Here is a 21,772-nt window from a genome sequence, read left to right as displayed (position 1 = left end):
TGTAGTGTAGTATGGAACCCTTTAAAGCGCTTTCGCGCTACGTCCAATCCGTAGTGCGAAATAGCTTTCAACTCGTTTGAAGGACCTAAATTGCTAGAAAGTTACGCATATCTCAGATTATTGAGGGATCATTCTAGAAAGTATGTTATAAAATTAGCTGACAAAGCTAAGTTTGGATGAGTGAGGTTCCTTTACTCGCTCTTTTTCAGCTCGCGAATCTACCGCAGCCGTGATAGCCAGTATACCACACGGGCAGAAAAATTATCTATTTCTTTTATAAGTAGGTACGGAAACTAAAAACGAGTAATACTTCCGACATTTCATTCACACACCAATTAAAATTAGATACAAATAAACGCAAGTCTTAACAGGCGCATTAATCAAATTGACCATAAATGTTAATCACTTAATTCAACTACCTACATTTTAATGTATTATTAAGAGCATTGCTCGCGCAATATGAACCTTACGCGCTCAATTTACAGGAAACCGGTGGCAATTATCGTTTAACAAGAATGATGGCTGCATCTTGATGGCAGTGATTGTTGATCTGTACGGTGTAATGTGAGAAAATTGTTTATATCTTGTTGGGGTACTTTCGAAAACTTTGACTCCTTACGTCTGATTGGTTGGGATCGTTAAGTTCGCTGAGCTAAGAACCAATCGGATGCAGCAATGCAAATTTAATTTATTATATTGTTTTTAGTTTAGCACATTACACCCAAGTTCTAAAAAAACAGGCTGTAGTTCAACATCATCAAGACTAGAGACATAAATTAATGGACTAGATACTAGTCTACTAGTATATTAGATATGACATCAAAAAGAATTCTAAAGGAATCAATTTTGAGAAAATAAATGCCTTTTATTGTAATAATAATAATAGTAATTTATTTCGGATTCATACATACATGAGAGAATACATCCATATTTGTTAGTACAATTTGCAAACTTACATTACTCATTATCATCATTACTTACGTGTTAGTATAAACTTATTAATTCATATTGAGATAAATAAAATAAAATAACAGGCTGGTCCGGGTAGACTTCTCGATTATGACGGTAAATTACTATACGACTGCGAGTCAGCATCGGAGAGTCCCACCGGTTCCACAGCGTGCGTAGTATGCTGTTGGAACTGTCGCGTATGTGGCGCATGGTTGAAGCGCACCGCTTGCACATGATGGCCGCAAAGCCATCTATGTCAGCTGCCGCGAACATAGCGGAGGCGCTGCAGTGGCGCAGCAGTCCCATCAGCACCCGGAACGTGTTATTGTATTGTACGCGCAGATCACTGTATGTCCGCAGTGTATAGTTAACTCATTGGCTGCAGGTGTAAAATGACAGTACGCTTTGAAAAGCGCAACTTTAACAGTCTCCGTGCACCGTGAGAACCTGCGGGCCAACATGTTGCATCGGACAAACAGCGGTCTGCGCTCCCTTTCAATATCCATATTGTCACTTTACGTGCTTAACTTTATTAAGAGCTGTACCACATAAGCTGTATTTAATCGGAACGAATGTGTATCGCTTTTTATCCGGCCAGAAAATCGTTATTTCACTCTTTTTCGTGTTATTATTGAGCCCGTGCGCATAGGACTCACAAATTGTCCGTAGCCTTCGTAAAGCACCAATTGATGCGCTCAGCAGCACTATATCGTCTACATAGCTGTTCACGCACACACAATCAATATGACACCCGACGCCGGAGCTGCTGAGCTCATTGATCAGTCGGTTGACATACAGGCCCCCTGGCCTGACGGCCAACCAAGTCATTCCAGCCCGTACTCCTCCAAGGCAGAGCCTGCCCATCTTACGTAGTTCTGTTGCTTATTATAATTGCATAAATAATAGCACGATTTCCCTAGGTAGAGAAGTTTCATCCCTTAATTTACCCCATAGAATGTCGTACCATACAAGATCGAAAGCTTTCGATAAATCAAGGTAGCATGCGTATACTGGGGTCTTTCTACCCGTGTAATATCGTACAGTCTGCTTGAGGCCCAGGATTGCACTCTCGGTGGAAAGCCCGGGCTTGAAACCGAACTGCGCGTCGTTTAGCAAGATGTATTTATCCAGATGCTTACAGAGCAGACTGTCCAGTACTTTAGCGACCACTGTGGTGTTTATTTTTATGCCTTTATGCCTTTGAATTTAGATGTATGTCGTTACTGGGAGCAAACCAGGTTGTGCTCTTTTCAGACTTTTGTTGGATGCCACAGTTTTGAGAACTGCATTAGACATTAAAACACCAACTAATTTACTTTCTAGAGAGAGAATTGACGTCCGTCCCATTAGCCAGCATAAGTTGATGAATTTTAGGAGTACTTCATTACGTGGATGATTCATACGGGTTTCACAAGACGGTGATACAGGAGGATATGGTGGATAAAATGATGTCGTTAGAGCTTTAGGTGCTGGCTTTAATGGCCGATACCACAGATTGGGAATGAAGCGACCGCCCTCAGGCTATTAAATAATAGGTTTACTTGTGCAATATTACTTTGTAAACATATTTTTTGATAAAAAACAAGGCCCGCTGAGTTTGTTGCGCCCATTCTTCACAGGTCTGAGGCATTCGTTTTGGAATGGGTGGTAGTTTTTGATTTTCAATAAATGATGTCACATCCTATTTTGAGTAAAAATATGTGAATTTGATTTTTTTTTACCCCAAACGCAAAGGTCGTATCAATAGACCCTTAATACTATCTTTCACTTTTTTCAAACTTCATATCTATATCATATATATATATATATCACGTGGAACGGTATTAATATTCATGCAGTTAAACTATTGAATTCTACTAAACAGTTTAAACCTAATTTATTAAGGTGTACTCAAAAGAAAGCATCATTACAATTAGATCTGTCCAAGTAGCTAATTAAAAAGATTTACCACCGTACCATTTAATTTATTGTCACTCCTAGGGGTGGCCGTCGTTAATTTATCGCTATATTTGTCACAGAATACTTTGCGGTCCATTTAAATAACATGGTAGGGGTTGAAATCTAAACATGTCGCGGTAATGTCTTTGTGTCGGATTTTTTATTATATTTAAACATATTATATAAAATTAAACTTAAATAATCTATTAAACTGATGAATTATCATGCTAATAATAATAAGATATGCTAAAAAATACTAATAACAACACTAACCAAGGAATAAGATCAACAACAATAATACATCACTAACGTACGTTCCCAATATTCAGTCTATCTCTTACTTGATATAAAAATCTTAACTATCGTTGACTTTTCTGTCCCAATAAACTTATCGACGGTAACTCACCTTATACGTACACGCTGTCTGACAATGGTACGACGTATAGCTTAACAGCGATTTAAGTTTGTATGGAAATTACAATTCACGCGTCCCAATATAAGGCGATAAGAATGACTTATCGGGCATATTGGGACAGCTTCAGATTATTGACAGCTAATTACTGACAGTGGAAGGTAGTAATCTGTAGATAGTATATTGGGAACGGCCGTAAATAAATTTATGAAAGAACAACATCTGTAATCAAATAGTGTACCCAAACCATTTTTGCACTTACATAATCACGATAGTAAAAGATAAATTAGTTATAAATTAAAAGTTGCCACGGAAATTTTAAAAAATATTGATTCTCAGTAATTTATGCTGTAGAAAGTTTATTGGAAATATTATTTTTAAGACTTATATTGGACTTACTTTATTTTATTTTAATGTCAATATACGCAGTCAGTACACAATTATTAAATATTTATATAAAATAAATAGAAGGTAATTTTGCAGTTTAATTGTAACGTTATTTTAAGAAATGTAACCACTACCTCTTTTCTCATTACAGACAAGGACAATTTAAGTTAAATATGACTCGTAAAAAAATTACAACAGAACAATTTGTAGGGTTGTTTGGAGGTTTGTATCTGAAATCAGGAAATGTGTCTAACTCGTTCCCTGATTGCAGCTGCAACCCTTACTTTTATCTATAACTTTAGTGTTGTATGCGGGCGTAGTTGTACCCGATCGAGTAATTAATCTAGCAATTATGAATCTACACGTTTGTGAAAACTTTGCTGGCTTATTATATTTTTCTAAATTAAGGCTAAAAATATGTAAAATATATAGCTGTTTCTTTAATAAAAGTAAAAAAAATAACATCTGAACTGTCAATGCAACACTTCGACTTTTAACCAATCCGAGGTTTAACAAAACGAAAACTGATACAATAAACAAATCCGGTACAGCCGGGGTGGCCCACGGTAAATGTAAACCACAGTAGAATATAACTTAGTAACGTGATACTTGGCTACTTCCGCGTGCCGTACTCAAATTATAATTATCTGCAGGAAAAAGAAAAAATAGTCCAGGAGATGGCTACATTTGTGTTCAATACAGATCAAGCGTCATAAAATTATCTTAATGGAGACTTGGTTCGTCTAAATCGGTGGTAGTGGTTACCAAAATAATTGGCAACAGAGTGGTAATAGACGAAGAGGTCCTCAAAGATGGCAAAACAACACTCACAGAAATAATAGTTTTGGTAGTGACAGCAACAGCAGTTTTGGCAGGGATCAGAGAAATAGCATAGATGCTTATTTGCATCCATCTATGTTGCAAGATCCATGGGCTCATTTACGCCAAAAATAATAATGTGATATTATAACTTATAAGCGCAAATTGTTTAGAATTATTCCCTGTGTATTCTGGTAACACGCCTTGTCATATTGACTAATATCAGCAGGCAACAGCTGTTGACTTCAACACATGACAATTATACTACAACTTATAGAATAAGTAAACAGTAATGATTATAACAAAACGAGGAGGACGGAACGAAAGCGATGTTGAAAAATTACTGTTGACGTTCGATTGTTTTTTTAGTAAGTCAACCCAAGTAATATTCGTTAATTGTGCTATAGGTATATAATAATAATCTTATGCTAATATATATAAAAATATATTTTTATACGCAATTCTTACATTAGTGATTTAACGAAACGTCGATAAAAGTAACAGTTACAACTCCATTAACAGCTTGTTGTTGTGTACTAAGGAGTTTTTTGCGTCTGTTAGCTGTCTATAAATACTGAGTACAGCCACCGCTAATAAAGTCAAAATTTATTGCATAAGAAACATCAGTTCATTATACATTAATAGTTAAACGTTAATATAAATAGGAAAAAATTAGAACCTAAATAGTACAATATGAGCTGATACTTTAAGCATAAATAAGTATTTGGATTGCATTTGTATTATTTATGACAAAGTCATGTAATTGAGTAATAATAATTATTAAGCTACATAGCGCTCGGACTATGTCTAATGCAGACGGTCTATTAATGTTTTGCTTTGTCTCCCGGGCTAAATTTATCCACGTTTTTAGGTTAGTCGCTTTCCTGAGTATTGACTATAAATAATATTCCGCTGATTGAAGCTTGTGTCCTAAAACGCCGTCATGTCTCGGGAAAATCATCTGTCTGGATGGCAGAATGCTGCAACTGAATATTATATTATAATATTAGTAAACCGTGTCATTCAGAGATACTAAAGAGAACATATTTTTTTTAAAACAGGAGAATTTTATCAGTTCATGTGTGTTTTTATGTTTTTTAAACTCAGAACTCCATCGTGTCATGTCTAACTCTTAAGGTTAAGATACTACCTATACTTTATATAAAATCTGTTAATAGTAAAGTGTCTGTCGGGTGAGCTAGTATATTTATATTTATATATATACTAGCTGACCCATCAAACGTTGTATTGCCGATATTAAAATGGCGATACAAAAGTAACTGTTGATCGTAGATGGGTGAAAATTTGAAGTTGTATGTATTTTAATATATAATATATTATTTTAATGCTGACTCATAATCAAACAAATTTAAAAAAAAATGTCAAAAAAATTAAAAAAAATATTTCGTGTGGACAACTCTCAACATTTAGGGGGTGAAAAATAGATGTTGTCCGATTCTCAGACCAATATGCACTCAAAAATTCATGAGAATCGGTCAAGCCGTTTCGGAGGAGTTCAAAGTTTAACACCATTACACGAGAATTTTATATATTAGATATATATATATATATACATGTTCCATATTTTGTTAAGATATCTGCACAGAAGAACAACTACAAAAATAATACGACAAGGTATATATTTATACCTTATACTATATATTATCACGAGACGACTTGTTCTAAGAAATAGTATATATTAAGTTTTTCAAATTCACTGATCGTCTGAGCTTTTCTTAAAGAGCTTAACGTTGCCTCTTCTTCTAGCTAAGGAGAATCTACAGTTAAGTAATAAGACTTTCTGCAGAACTAGATTTTTGATAATATAATGATATAAACTTTAAATTTATTTAAATACAACATCTAAACATAGACTAGCAGTTTATTACAAATACTCGTATATATAAACAATAACTTTAAAAGTTTTGTATTTATATTATTCCTACTATATTATTTATTATTTTGGATTTTTAAATAATAAGTTTGGTCTTATAATAAAAAAAAAAACTTATTCTAAACTAGACTGCGTGGTCGTAAGTTCTGTTACTAATAAAAAAAACATTTATTTTTAGGACGAAATGTAATTTACTTATTGAAGTCTCTTTCTTGGCTTTTAAATGTACGGCCACGTTTCTATGGATGTACATAATACTGTTTCCATGGGCAATTTCGCCACTGCTTGATTTGATATCGGCGTGTTGTTTATTTATTTATTTAAAACATCACAAAATCCACAGAACTTTAATTAGGTTATAATAATACTATTTTGTAGGACTTACATCTAATAACGGATTTACAATATTTATAATAAGACATGATATTTGTGTGTTTGTGGTTTGGTGTAAGTGCGTGTGTGTGTGTGTGTGTGTGTGTGTGTGTGTGCGTGTGTTTGTGTGTATGTAAATTACTCTAAATTTAAACTTCCACTAGATTTTTATTAACACTCCTTTTAAAGCAGCCTTTACTGTTATTAAAAAGTTCAGTACTGTTGTATTGCTTATTATAGCTGCATAGAGTGCGATAGTTTAGGCAACGTCTAAACTGACCATAATATTTCGTCCATAGAGCTCAGATCTGTGCTAGAAGGGAGACAGATTTCAGCTCTTTATAAATCCGGAACGTTGACTTCCAGCCAAGCTTGGGTAGTTCGTGCCTTACAGGTTGATGGAAAGTCCGAAGTACATTTTCCAAAAACGTATTTCTTAGAGGTTTCACAACACTATCTGAGACAGTCTTTTGATACTGAAAAGGGATGCACTTAGGGGTAGATATGTATACTTATTGGTTTTTATGGTAATAATATTTATTTAATTAAAGAACTAAATTAATCTATGACATTTGTTGAATAACTTATATTAATAATTCTACTTGAGAGTACGCGGATGTCTACTACTTTGTCTGAAGTCTTCACACCTTTTTCACTTCTTTTGCTATTAACGAACACTATGTCATCATGCTTGTTGTATCGTGCTCTTTAATTGATTGCAAGAATTTTTTCACCAGTAATCAGTAGACATAATATGTATGTCCACTGTGCCTTTGTTGTTAAGTTGTTAGTGTATAGAATACTTCATCAATATTATATTTCTCGTACAAATTCTCTAATGAGACCGTAAAACTAATTTGAGGATGTTTTGATAAAGGTATAGCTACACTTGCCTGTTTTAAAATACTAGAAACACAGAATAAGTTTATGGCGTTGTTGTTCTTACCGTATCTCAATATTCGACAATTCAATAAACATTTTTCCAATTCGCTTTTTTAAATGGAATAATAGCAAAATTGATTCGTTTAGAATTCTTTTTGATGTCATTTCTAATATAATAGATACTACTACCGCTTCCGAAACAAATGGCGCTCTGAGAGAGAAGAGGCGGCGCAAGAAACTTCTTTTTAATAAAAATATACAATATTTTACTGTCATTATTGCTATAAAATAATCATAATCTAGTCCCAGGCTGTCCGATCACTTAGATATTCAGCTGTGGAGTTATAGGATTTAAGACAGAGCCATAGATAATGCCTGGACAGTGGCTGGGATTTTATTATAAAAGTGTATACATTTACCCTTTAAGCTTTTATGTATCTTATGAAGCCTACTACAATTAGTTACAAGCAATGCCTTATTTCTAGTGTTATAATAATGAGAACCACTATTAAGAGCAAAAAGGTGACGATTTTTGTGGACGTATATGAAATTTTCATAAATGTACTGACAATGAACTGTCAAATATTTATTTCTTTTAATCTTTCTTTGAGAGACTGTCTATAACCAAGCTGATATATAGCACGAACAGCTCTCTTTTGCAGAGCAAACACTATATCAATGTCAGTAACATGACCCCACAGTAAAATACTGTACCTCATGGTGCTGTGAAAATAACTGAAGTACACTAATCTTAGCGATCGCAACATCAGTGTTTAGTGTTGGTAGTGTAAAAAATAAATGAAGAACAAAGAAAATAAATGATTTTTTTTGCCTGCTGAACCCCATTAGACATGGAGTTTCATACAATGTCTATTTAATAACTATATAGATATTTCTACAAAAATATTAATCCAGAAAGAAGTAATCCAAGTCGACTTGGATTTTCACGTTACAAGTACTTATTGACACATTCATATGTCAGCTTGATGTGTTTACAAGCGCTACCAACGTCATAAACTGTCATAAGACATTTGACATTTTTGACATTATGTGACATTTTTAAGTTCACGATATATGATTGATTAGATTAGACATCCCAATTAATATTATAACATTTATTTAACTACTTACTGTGTTAGTATTGTTTTATATAATTATAACTATAATTTTAGAAATAACTATGTTACCAACTGTTAGTTGCAACTGCAGTAGTGGTAGTGGTAGTTGGTAGAATCATCACTGTGACGGTCGTGCCCTATATAAGCCAGAGCGCTCAGGGTTTTCACGTGAGTCTCACATAACCAACGCAGACTTAGGCTGCGTTGGTATGCATGAGCATTCACCACCTCCTTCCCATCGTTATCCCGGAGGGTAGGCCTTTCCCTTTGTTTGGGCGCAAAAAAAAATTCGAGAGAACATTCACTATCGTGAATTGTAAGAGATAACGCTGCCCAAATTGTATTGAGTCATTTATAGTAATAGTTATTATTAGTGGAAATAGTAAAATACAGATTTTCTATTTTAAGTGCGTTTAAATTACCCCTTCTACACATATATAAACAATTTCTTGAGTGTATTGTTAAAGATATTTAAAAAGAAGTTAAAAGTAAGGACTTAGTGTGATACAAGTCCTTATGCATCAAGTAGCGTGTCGATTCGTATTTAAATTATGTTGCTGATATTATAATTACTGCGCAGACGCCTTCCGCCCAAGAACGTGATATTTCATCTGTATCGGCTCTCGTGCCCCCAACTAATTGGAACATCAACAGTACATTTTAGGACCAAATATTATCCGCATTAAGCAAGGAAGAAATCAATACTTTACAAGAAAAACAATATATATAGAAGTATGTATTTCATACAAAAAAAAATAAATGTATCGTAAAAAATAAATTAACATCTAAGGCCTATTATAATGTGAAAGATTATTTGAATGATAAAGATAGTTGGAATTAATGTTCTAAGTTTTGTTAATGAATATTGTTATACTCATTTGAATGTTATTGTGACTTTTGTAATTCATCCTGACTTGCACTAAATAACTTATAAAGTTTTACAAAGATTTTTTTGACTTTGACATAAAAATTAAAGATTTTCCTGCAACTTCGTTGGTTTACCGAGTGCACTAGTTTGGCTTACCCTGGCATGTTTTATACTTTTCTTACTTACTTTTTCATGGGCTATCCTGCCTAAAATCGACAGGCTGTATCAGTTGTCGTACCACTCGAGCTAAATGAAAAGCGTCCTGATGGAATAATCCTAGTGCAAGCCTATTCCATCACAGCACGGGGAAGGGCGGCTGGTGTCAGATGCGAATTGCGTAGACAATCTGGCTCCTTCTCATCTCCAAGTTACTTGAGTTGATGCTGGGGCGGATGGCGAAAACTGCAGAAATATTATGTGGTTCTCAGTGGGTCTTACATCTTTGTGCCATTTTCGGTGTCTAGACACTTGGGCCGTGAGACCAAGCGGCGCGTAAAACGTACAAACAACTATCTACTATGGAAGCTCAAGTGCTGGCAGGTATTTCGATCAGCAGATAAGCCTAGCTATCCAACGTGAAAGTGATGCCAGAATTCTTGGTACACTTCCCCGTAATTATAGTTGTAATTTAATGTAATCATAGTATTGTAAATGAAGTTAATAGGCATTGTTTGAATATATTTTAAACACTTTCCAATAAAATAAAAATAAATCATTATATATGGACTAAAATAATTAAAAACTATATCAAAAACTCACTGGTGTGGTGGCAACCGAATCAGCACTTATTTATTTGCTACGTGTGGGTCTTAAATGTACCCAGGACACTTAAATGTACCCTATACATTTAAATGTACCTTATACACTTATTAGTTTTCAATAACAAATAAACTCAAATTCGCCTTTATAATATTAGTTAGGTATACTTCTTTACTTTTACCGTGACACAAAATCTTATACTTTTTTCTTTTGTCTGTTCATTCGTTGTATTTAACTGGGACCTAGTATGTAAAGGAATTTTATTTGTTTCAGCAACCAGAAGAGCTGGCAAAGTCGGTAAAACTGACTTCCCGCGAGCGCAGGTTCATAAAATTCGCGAGCGCGGAACACGGTGGGCAACTCTACATGACCCCGCAGGACTTCCTGGAATCCGTCGTCGAGCAGGAACCTCGGCGTATGTACATCAACGAGGCAATCCTCGTGGACTTTGCCTCCGCATATTTTGTTTATGAGGCCTCGAACCATTGAATCAAATGTACCAATATTTTGGTTTGAATTGACTTAAAATATTGGCGCGGAACTGTAATTAATTTTCTAATATAAGGGAATAAGTACAATAACGTGAACTATCTGCCTGCGATAGTCGCCTCTCAAACTCATTTGCACGTCGTATGAAAACAATGCTGAAGTATGGAACTTGCCACAAATTAGCTTCCAATGTATACATACATTACCGCATTAACTGGAGTTTAAAAAAAATTCTTGGTCAGTAAGCAGCAATGTAAAACATTTATTCACTTTAGGTTCGATTGGGACAGTGACAGTTGACACAAACAGTGTGCTTACATAGTTTTTAATCACACTTTTGCCGTTCCGCTATCAGACTGCGAATGATATGTCCATGTGTACGTATAGAACGTCTACAGTGCATCATTAAATATTAGATTATGTTACATATGAGTAGTTGAGTATAATGCTTACTCTAAATTTGTTAGTATTATTCCAGCTAAGTCTAGAAGATAAGTGTGTAAAACAAGAATGATTTACTAAGTTTTGAAATATGCCACTTATCGAACACATTTATATGCTGACGTTACAACTCCGGCAGTACAGTCAACACTCGTTATAAATCAAAATGTTAAAGTAATGTAATACCTAGAGCATCTGTCCACAGCTCGTCTGAAGCGAAGAGTGCTGACCACTAAGGAGATAGAGCAACTCCGAGACCAGACGCCGCCACTCAAGAAGGGTTCCTCGCAGATGTTCCGCAACATGAGGGATAAGGGTAATTATATATCAGGAATTCGTGATACACGCGCTATTGATGGTGGTGATGACATGTTTTATGTACCTATATGACTTAACAAGACGCGCCACGAATATGGGTTTTACTTCGGTGAATAACGCGTGTCTGTCTCGCGGCCACTTTCCGTACTTTAGAATCTGTGTATCAATCCTGAATCTGTATTTCTATATGTTCATCTTAGTTTTCAAGCCATATAGTATAGAAAACTAAGTAATATATCAATACGTCATCGCAAAGATTGACTGAAAAAGACAGTCCATCAAAACGTTTTATAGATCGCTGTTTTAGAGTTGCGATTGGCTATAGGAATTAATGTTTATGGCTATTCAGCAAGAGCGTAGGTCAATCAGAGGTTTAAAATAATGCTCAGCTGTCCAAAGAGGTATTACTATAAATCCAATAGTGTATACAGTTTCCCAGGGGAGGCTCCTTTGCACAGTAAGCCGACTAGATAATGGGTTCCACAACGGCGCCTATTTCTGCCGCTAAGCAGTAATGTGTAGACATTATGGTTTCGGTCTGAAGGGCTACTGAAATTACTGAGCAAATGAGACTTAACATCTTATGTCTCAAGGTGACGAGCGCAATTGTAGTGCCGCTCAGAATTTTAGCGCGCATCAATTACATTACATTCAGCTAATGCTGAACGTCTGCTCGTCTCGTCCCATATTTTCATTGAAAAAACCGAGAGAGATTTCATTCTTTTCAAAGATTAAAGGTTAGCGGTTCAAGAGAAGTGTGTTTTCAACCTTTGCACCAAAACAAGCCGGTAAACGTGTAAATACACAGCCCCACGCATACACTTACACTAATACAAGCCGATCTGCCGCCATTATGAGATTTGCTATCGTCTGTGACAGATCAGTTTGCGTCGCAATAAAATATTTTAAAAATGCCGTCGTGCGTTGTGAAAAAGTGTAAAAACAATAATATAAAAGTATTTGTGGATATATTATTATTAAAGGGAGAAAATATTGTGTAACTGGTAAACCCCGTAACCGCACACACACTAGCATAAAGGTGCTTCACTTGCTAATATCACGGCGCGGAGTCCTTCTTTTTTTACTAGTCCATGGCTTACAATTGGTACATAACTTAATATTATTATATCGACCAATCACAAATTATTTTGAAGCTTATCCCAAAAAGCCCTAAACTCTAACAAAGTAACACATAATTTTGATGTTATAGCCATGATTATATGGACTCTTTTTGATATTAGTTTTCTTTTTTACAGGAATAATATCATATACAGAGTATCTGTTTCTACTGTCTATACTTACAAGTAAGTACCATAGCATTATTATGAAACCAATCTAAAATAATTAGGTATGAATATTACGATGAAAAAAAAGAAGGAAGAAAATCGTGTTTATATGGAACGTATAGGATTTATTAAAAAATTAATGATCTTTTTAAACCAACGCTGGTCTACCGTTGTGCCATTATTTGACGTCGCGATAAACAGTATCACTGTTTATCGCGACAAAATCGCGATAAAAAATAAATGAAAGCTTATTGTAGAGTTATTATTATAAACCACTATACTATATAAAAATAAGGGGATTCTTATTTTGGATTAGTCCGGTGTTCGTAAATGTTTATATTTAAAAATGGGGAATTAATTTAACCTAAGATATTTGTTACTTCTGTTTGGTTTATTTCATGACTTACCGATGCTATGTCAAATATGTCCATGTCAAATTGACATTTAAAAGTTAAATTTTTCGAGCGACGTAATGTTACCAGTGGGAGCTTTCATGCCTCAAGAAAAAAATTAAATTTAGTTTAGTATGAAACGTGCAGTCATTTGATATAAGTTTGAACTTTGAAATAGTAGTATAATTACTGTAATCAGTGTCGCGATTGGCCACGAAGAATAATCCGGCTAAGTTTGAAAGCGAACAGTTGCTTATATTATAGCCGTCATCTGTCAATCTGTCAATCACTGCACGTATCATACCTTCGAGTGAATCGCTTTTTTTCTTAGAGAGTTTCGCTAGCCTGAGTATTAAATTAACGAGATTACATTGACATAAATCCTTGTATCTTTCAGAGCCGGCGTCCGGATTTCAGATTGCGTTCAACATGTTTGACACAGACGGCAACCAAAGAGTAGATAAGAATGAATTTTTAGTCGTGAGTATTGCCATACAGTATAATACCTGTATTCACTTTTATATTATATATATATTCACTAGTTGTGTGGAGCAATATATCGATGTTATTTTTGCAAATACAAAAAATATAATGTTATTTAAAGTAGGTATATGAAACACCATTTATTTATGGTTTATGAGATGTTGAGTAGAACGAATGTTTTCTTTTTTTCGAAGTGTTTTGAAAACAAATATCTTGAAAGCTTGCACAAGAATAAATATTGTATTATATATACATTTTATTTATTGTAGGTCTAGATGATGATGATGTAGATTGGCAGTATATGAGCACAACAATATTCTTCCATGCGCTTGACTAGATTTCATAGCATTTATTAAGGCTTACATTTTGAACAGATAATACTGTTTCAGGAATAATATGTTTTTGTTTTTTATTGTGTTTTTCGACGTTTTTGTACACCGATATATTTTAGTATGAACCCCGTTCGTTGGTACATCGACGGAACCATGTCATTAACAATAATTAAGTCATTTTCATGACTTCGGCAGACAGTCAGTACTCAAACGGTAAGTACTTTTGATAGATGTTATTTGAAGTTTGAAGTTTCCGACCGGACCTAACGTCGCTAAATCAACGGCTTGTCCCAAAGCGCGAGAGTTATAAAAGTATTGCCTTTTACGAAACACATAAATAATAACGAATAAAAACGATAAAAAACAAAGAGCATTCTTACTTTTTATTAAAAAAAAAACTATTTAAAGATTAAAAACGCGTAAATAATTCTAAGCCTTAACGAACGTATCTATATTCGCCCTTAATGTTAATACCTATAGTTGTCAAATTATTATGTTTTCGTTGCTTAGTTTGTTAGTAAGTTTTTTATTTGTTTAATTATTATTTAGTTGCATGTCTGTTGTGTATACTCGTAGATACAACGATTGCTCGGTGGTTCGTTGAAGGAGAGAAAAGATTTGGACGTTCACAGTCAGCGCGCAGTGAGTTACTTCTTACATTGTTATCGTGAATCAATTTGCTAATTTATTTACAGTGTACGCTTGATGCATCTATGAATATCAAACCCCTACCCCCACCACCCTCCTCCATTGAGATCCTAGATTTGACTACTGCGCATTCTATTAAACCGCGTCCAAGAAAGATCCGTGCACACACGCCGTAATGGTGCATTAGCAATGATCATATGATCTGCAGACTCAATATTCTATTAAACTTGCGTTAAACAATTACTTAATTATTAATACTGGGAAAATCAGACATATCTGTTTTGAATTACACATCTTAATATATGACTATACATTTTTGGGTTTTTCAAGAATCCTGAGCGGCACTGCATTGTACTCGGTGGGTCGTATCAATTCCCGACTGATTTAGAGTATCCATCATCGATGGTCCTGATTACGTGACAAGCTTTTTTAGGATCTAAATTTTGTGGGTGAGCGCTTCTTACAGAGTCCGTACTAAGTATCTAAACCAAAATATTTTATCTTTAAATTTTATAAACGTGTTTTCCATAAAATGCTTATTGAAGTGCTAAAAGTTATTAGTAGTATTAAATTAACAAATTCTCATATACAAGAGACCTATTACGCTACCCTGGAGTGCACCGAATACAAAGTCCCATTGTAGATCTGTGCAAAGCTTCTTAGGTCGTTTACACTTCTTGTGTGCGTAGATTAAAGAAATATAGTGAGTTGATTCACGATACTGAACATCTTGTGTCCTGTTCTAACTTTAACTTGTGCAATAACTTTAAGTAACCTTCAACGAAATTATCGCTTCTTTATCTGTTATTACTTACACCTATTTTATTTACTTATTATTTATTTACGTATTATACGTTATTAGGTACTAATCATTATTTTAATCACGTATTATTCATAATAGATTTCGATATCGAAGATTTAACAATGCTTTGCCATATACCCAAGCTTAATCTTTCCTCAGATTATTAAAGTTTTCTGTTATATAGCTGTCCAAAGAATCGATTTATAAATACTTAATATGAAAAATGCTGTTTTTACTGACGAAATTTTAGACTCGTCAGATACAAAACTTTATGGAGTTGTATAAATAATTATTTATAATTAAAGTTCTATTAGAAAATATTTGTTTATCTTTAATGAATTATTTATATGCAAGATTTCAAGAAAATCTTAATATTTTATCATAACGTTAAAATTAAAAAATATTTTGTCTGTTTGGACTTTATTTTTAGATTCACTTTTGAAGTAGCATATAAATTCTGAGAAAATATTTTGCTGCACACTTACACTATATTACAATGTATTATATATACACATTATTAATGATTTAATTATATGTGCCTACGTAGCTGCTTTCCTTAGTCTCGACGAGCTCTCAACGAAATAGGATCGTCCAAACTGAAACGAAGCCAAAACCATCGACAGTAAGTTTGAAAAAAAAAGTTAGCTGTTGGTCTACCAATCGCACGGTTTGGAATGGTACAATTTAGGAATTGTGTGAATTTGTGTGTGTGTGTGTGATATTTCTTTATTTTGTCTTTGTTTATGTTGTCTATGGTGCCTAACGGCAATCGAATTTAAATGCAAGAGGCTCACCTGTAATAAACAATAAAATGCTTATTACTATAACCTACAATAGTCTTAATGTAATATATTTTATTAATCTGTAGTTTAAACAGTTGATCTTATTATTTTGTACTATCTGAATGTCCTATGTTATGTGTATATTCATTCATTCAATATATTTACAACTTTGTTTTTATTCAAATCAATTTCTACCTTTCAATATTGTATATTTTTTATATGTTAATGGTGTTTTCTTTCCTGTACTGTCTATCTTCTATTTCTGTCTTGTTCTTAAATGTATGTTGATAAAAAATTATTATTAATTTAATCAATTTTTTCATAAAAAAATTATAATTTTTATAAGTAGAAAATAAATTAATAAATCATTTAATTCTGGCTACAAGCCCCATAACATAAATACCATAAAGTCTAACGTCTAATGTCTAAAGGTATTGTTCTGTCGCGTCTGTTACGCGTCGCCAACTTTTCGACCCTAACCGGAACCTTGTCTTCTCCACCAAGACTGAACAATATCGAAGGCCTTATTACTCTTTTTCTCTTTCGAAGCAGTCCGTACCTTGTAGCTGACGATGACGTCACGAAAACTCCATTATTTATCTTTTACTACGGTCTACTTGTCCCAAAACTCTACGGCATATATTTTTTTGTAGAACGAATATAGAGATATTAAAGTATTTTTATTTGGCAACATAATATGTGTGAATAACCACAAATCCATAGAAAATATTAACGTAAATATCATTTGAATTGGCCATTTCATTGATAGGTATCCAGTTTAATTTTGGCAAGCTCGCTTTTACTTAGCCATTTTAGAAGTATTCATTGCTAATCACAGATTGGCTATGTTATTTCAGATGGAGAAGATATTTAGTTTCGCATGGCGAGACAAACGCGGCATGAGCGAGAGTGAGGCTGGCGGCAACAAGGAGTCGCATGAGAATTTCGATGATGACCAGGGCCTGCAGCGCAGACACAATGTTGACACCATGTTACAAGTAATATTACTTTTAAAACTTATGTTCGTATTGAATACTTGTTAACGATATATATATCCTTGTCCTTCACCTATCACGCCGTCGGACCGGATTAAGTGTCGCCGGCAGAGCAGCTTCCTCAGGTCAGTTCCTAGTTCCCTCTCATACAGTCCACTTGTCGCAAGAAATCCACTGACCTACGGCTGTATTGCTCAGCTGACAGTGGTCTTCACAATATTAACGGAATATTTAACAGAGAAGGGATTGCCGATATTTAAACGTGATTTCAGACGTTGGGATCATGGGAGACTGAAGTTATTTGCTCGCCAATTGTCAGTTCTGCGGTCATTTGAAAGGCAAAGCCAAATTAAGAAACAGGGGGTCGCCAATTGAGCAATCTAATACTTTAAGCAGGCTCACATTAAAGCGCTATATATGTCCAACACATGTGTAGTATTGACACAGTATAAGTGATAGAACAGTAGTGTAACTCAGCGGTCTCCTTGAAATTTATACCTACATCTGGGCGGAGCGCAGGATAGTACATACAAAAAGAATGACGAGGCAGACGGCGCGGCGCAGCTAATATAACTCGGACAGCGACCAGTCTCGGCGGCGTACGGCACTCAAAAGTTTTGTCTGCCCAATATTGCTTAGTGGCCGTGTTTATTGTGTGTATGTGTGCGTGCGTCTATTCGGGCGTTCTAGAATGAAGTTAAAGTACTGTTGTATTACTGTATTATGGTATTGATCTCATCTCTACTTTAGTGCACCACAGTATTTTTAATGTAGTGTTGTATGAACTGTTCGATCACTTGGTCTACGTAAAGACGTCACTTGATTGAGGGGCTTCTAGTTATATTTATCGCGGAGGATGTTCCGAAGAGCTATTTGACCAGACCTGCCACCAAACTCCAAAAACAACTTGGAGATCGTCCGCACCATCTGGATGTGTGGCACTCCTCCACAGTGCGATTTTTAAGTATATTTCTGTCGCGTACAACGAATCTGCAGTGCTGTGTTTCCAGGACGATACAATTATGGAAAATTCTTCAGAATAAGCTCGTACATTTTCCTAAAAGGCCGATAAATCTCCTGTGACACTTCTGGTGTTGGCGACGGTTTTTTTTTATGAAATTCAGTTGATGGTTTGATTCGGCCAGCCCACCACAATGCAGTGCCGCTCAGGATTCTTGAAAAACGCACAAAATTCGAGACATAAGATGTTAAGTCTCATTTGCCCAGTAATTTCACTAGCCACGGCGCTCAAAAACAAAATAACACGCAAATTTGCAATTCGTAGCGCAGCTGTTTAAATTATTAGATGTGTTCTAATTCATCTTTATTCTGATCTTATATTAAGAAGAAATTTATAGATTATAAATATTTTTATATTTATAAGTTGAGCGAGATTGTGGTATAGGTTTTTATCTCTCGCAGGTGCATTTCTTCGGCAAGAAGGGTAACAACGATCTGAAATTCGAAGGCTTCCGGCAGTTCATGGAGAATCTTCAAACGGAAGTGTTGGAACTTGAGTTCCATGAGTTTGCTAAAGGTCTGTAAATTATTTCGGTTCCATGTTCAATATTACTTTTGTGGTTTTTATTCTCGCGGAAGATTAGTAATTCCTAAAAAGTCAATCAAAGATAAACTTAGATTAAGAGACATATATTTTGTCACACAAGAGAGCTGTTTTTAACTAAGCTACGTGTGCAGTACAATAACGCTTTTAGAGCAATACCGTGGCGCTGTAGCGCGTCGGGCATGTTTGCGGAGAATAGGGTTGACGATTTCTATGCCGTGTTAAGAAAGCCGCTTCCTATAAGGACCGCATTAGAAAAAGCTGTAATTTAATAATTAATTCTGTGTATGACTGTTGTAAATATAATATTTGTGACCTGTGACAACTTATATATAACTAGCTGCCGCGACAGACGTTGTTCTGTAGATAAAAAAAACTGTTTTATAGGAATTTGCCAATAATATTTCAAAACATCAAGAATTATTTCGTAAAAATGCTGCCTGTTGTTATATTGAAATTGTTTCACAGCGGAACTGTCAAACCGTGCGTCACTAAATTCTCTCATAGAAAATATGTCCATACAAAATAAATATTGAAAATAAAAATAATTATGGGTACCAAATCGAAATAAAAACTATCCTATCTCTCAAGTTGGGCCGAACTGAGCTCTATGAAGTAATCCCCAATAAAATCCGTTAATTAGTTTAGGAGTCCATCGAGGACAAACAACGTGTCACGTAATTTATATATAGTAAAATATATATTTGACACAATACATATTTTTAATAATGTAAGAAATTAAATTAAATTTAACATCATTGAATTGTATTAGACTATATTAATTGTATAATTTTTGTTTCTATAATTTAATTATTTTCTTTTTAATTGTAATTATGGCATAATACATTATTTTTTTTTATCTGTAATTAACTTAAAATCGAAGTATAATGTAATTTAAGTTAAGACTGTTTGTAGATTTATGGGTAAAATGCCTGAAAATAAATGATTTTTTATTAATATTATAATAGAAAAAGAGCTGATTATAACGTTCTTATCAATAATTTGATAACATTTAAGATTGTAAATAATTACATTTAAGTATTTTAAAAAATTATGCATGTTATGTGCATAGTAACTACTAAACATTAAAATAGAGACCATGACAGGACATGCAAGGAACACAAGAACTTAATCATGGAAGGAGGTTAACTCAAAAGTTTAAATTATGAATGTAAACTCATTTTCATAAAATAAATCTTCCAGGTCACGAAACGATATCTGAAGTGGACTTCGCGAAGATCTTGTTGCGGTACACGTACTTGGACACAGACGAGTATGATATGTACCTCGACAGGTTGCTGGACCGCGTGCACCACGAGCAGGGGATCACCTTCCACGAGTTCAAGACCTTCTGCCAGTTCCTCAATAACCTCGAGGACTTCACCATAGCGATGAGGATGTACACGTTGGCCGACCATCCTATATCTAAAGGTCTGTTCCGTGATTTTTTTACATTTACAATGAAGTATTTCCATAATTGAAATGTTACATTTTTTAGGCCTTCCCTTGCGTTTTTTAGAGGACACAATTTTAGTTTTTTGATGTGTAGGGGAGGGGTTGTAGAGAATTCAATTTCCAACAAAAAATTTCAACATTTTTTTTTTATCAAATAAATAGTTTAAGAGATATATCGTAAAAACCATTTCGCCCCTATTTTCAAGATGGCTGCCGTCGGACAAGGGTGGCGACCCCACAAGCTTGGTTTTAGCTTGGTTTGATGATGTGTACATCAAAAAAAAAATGCGTCCTCTAAAAAACGCAACCCCAAATGTAACTTTTCAATGGACTATAACCTGTCTGTAAGCGACGCGAGCAACGATCATTGTAGTTGATATTTGTTTATAACGTAATTAATATCGTCTTTGATTGAGGCGGCCAGTAACCGCCGTTGCGAACGCCATCTTGTTTTTTAATTAAGTGTCATTTTCCTTGACTTGTGTCACCTTTTTGGATTTTGGTACATATTTTTAACACAAAATTGTTAATGCATATAATATTAGTTGTAAATTACAGTTTGTGCAAGAAATTGGAATTTTGATTTGACTCCTATGCTGTCTATTGTAATTTCAAAAAAAAACTTAGATGAAGCACATTTGAATTTTATATAATAATCAATAAATAACTATTATAAATTTGCCGATGATACCTAAGGTTATGCAAAGATAAAGTAACAAGAAATTCACGTGCCACAACTTTCATTAAATTTTTCTTTGAAAAAGTTTTAAACATTAATAATTTTAATGTTTCAAAATTTATTGCGGATGACTTAGACCGTTGTGTGTAGTTATGTACTAATCTATACGAGTTGAATACACTTAAATAATGAGCGGCTATTTAACCGAAATATTCCATATCGGACATAATTCTCCTAATGTTGCAAAAGTCCACATTAAACGTGGAGCGAGGTGCCGTGATGTTGATGCATTTTTTTTATGAAAATAAGGGACGAAACGAGCAGGACGTACAGCAGATGGTAATGGATACGCCCTGCCCATTACAATGCAGTGCCGCTCCGGATTCTTGAAAAACCTCAAAAATTCTGAGTGGCACTACAACTGCGTTTTTCACCTTGAGACATAAGATATTAAGTCTAATTTGCCCAGTAATTTCACTAGATACAGCGCCCTTCAGACCGAAACACAGTAATGCTAACACATTACTGCTTCACGGTAGAAATAGGCGCCGTTGTGGTACCCATAATCTAGCCGGCTTCTTGTGCAAAGGAGCCTCGTTTGTCTTCGGACATGCGCAGTTCTGTGCCCTTCCTAGATTACAACGGGAGACCTGAGCGGGGAGGTATAAAAATAAGTAAAGTAAATTCTCTTTGAGGACCACTGACA

At 34.6% G+C, this 21,772-nt stretch overlaps 1 protein-coding gene across 3 annotated transcripts in view; it reads left to right on the top strand.

The window, feature by feature from the left end:
- LOC126975620 (calcium uptake protein 3, mitochondrial) overlaps nucleotides 1-21,772 on the top strand; it is a 105,463-nt gene that overhangs the window by 78,913 nt on the left and 4,778 nt on the right. The window contains exons 2-10 of one of the 3 annotated variants that reach the window (XM_050823607.1): nucleotides 10,674-10,815; nucleotides 11,536-11,646; nucleotides 12,905-12,952; nucleotides 13,724-13,806; nucleotides 14,718-14,783; nucleotides 16,139-16,213; nucleotides 17,231-17,371; nucleotides 18,791-18,905; nucleotides 20,136-20,363. In XM_050823607.1, the coding sequence (XP_050679564.1) occupies nucleotides 10,674-10,815; nucleotides 11,536-11,646; nucleotides 12,905-12,952; nucleotides 13,724-13,806; nucleotides 14,718-14,783; nucleotides 16,139-16,213; nucleotides 17,231-17,371; nucleotides 18,791-18,905; nucleotides 20,136-20,363 (1,009 nt within the window). The remainder of the gene's footprint in view (nucleotides 1-10,673; nucleotides 10,816-11,535; nucleotides 11,647-12,904; nucleotides 12,953-13,723; nucleotides 13,807-14,717; nucleotides 14,784-16,138; nucleotides 16,214-17,230; nucleotides 17,372-18,790; nucleotides 18,906-20,135; nucleotides 20,364-21,772) is intronic. The other 2 variants (XM_050823608.1, XM_050823609.1) reach the window with 2 other exon arrangements.

Source organism: Leptidea sinapis, chromosome 36 (assembly GCF_905404315.1).
Source record: "Leptidea sinapis chromosome 36, ilLepSina1.1, whole genome shotgun sequence".
Classification (NCBI taxonomy): Eukaryota; Metazoa; Arthropoda; class Insecta; order Lepidoptera; family Pieridae; genus Leptidea; species Leptidea sinapis.
Note: the sequence above shows the minus strand (reverse complement) of the source record. Positions and strands in the feature narration are given on the sequence as shown.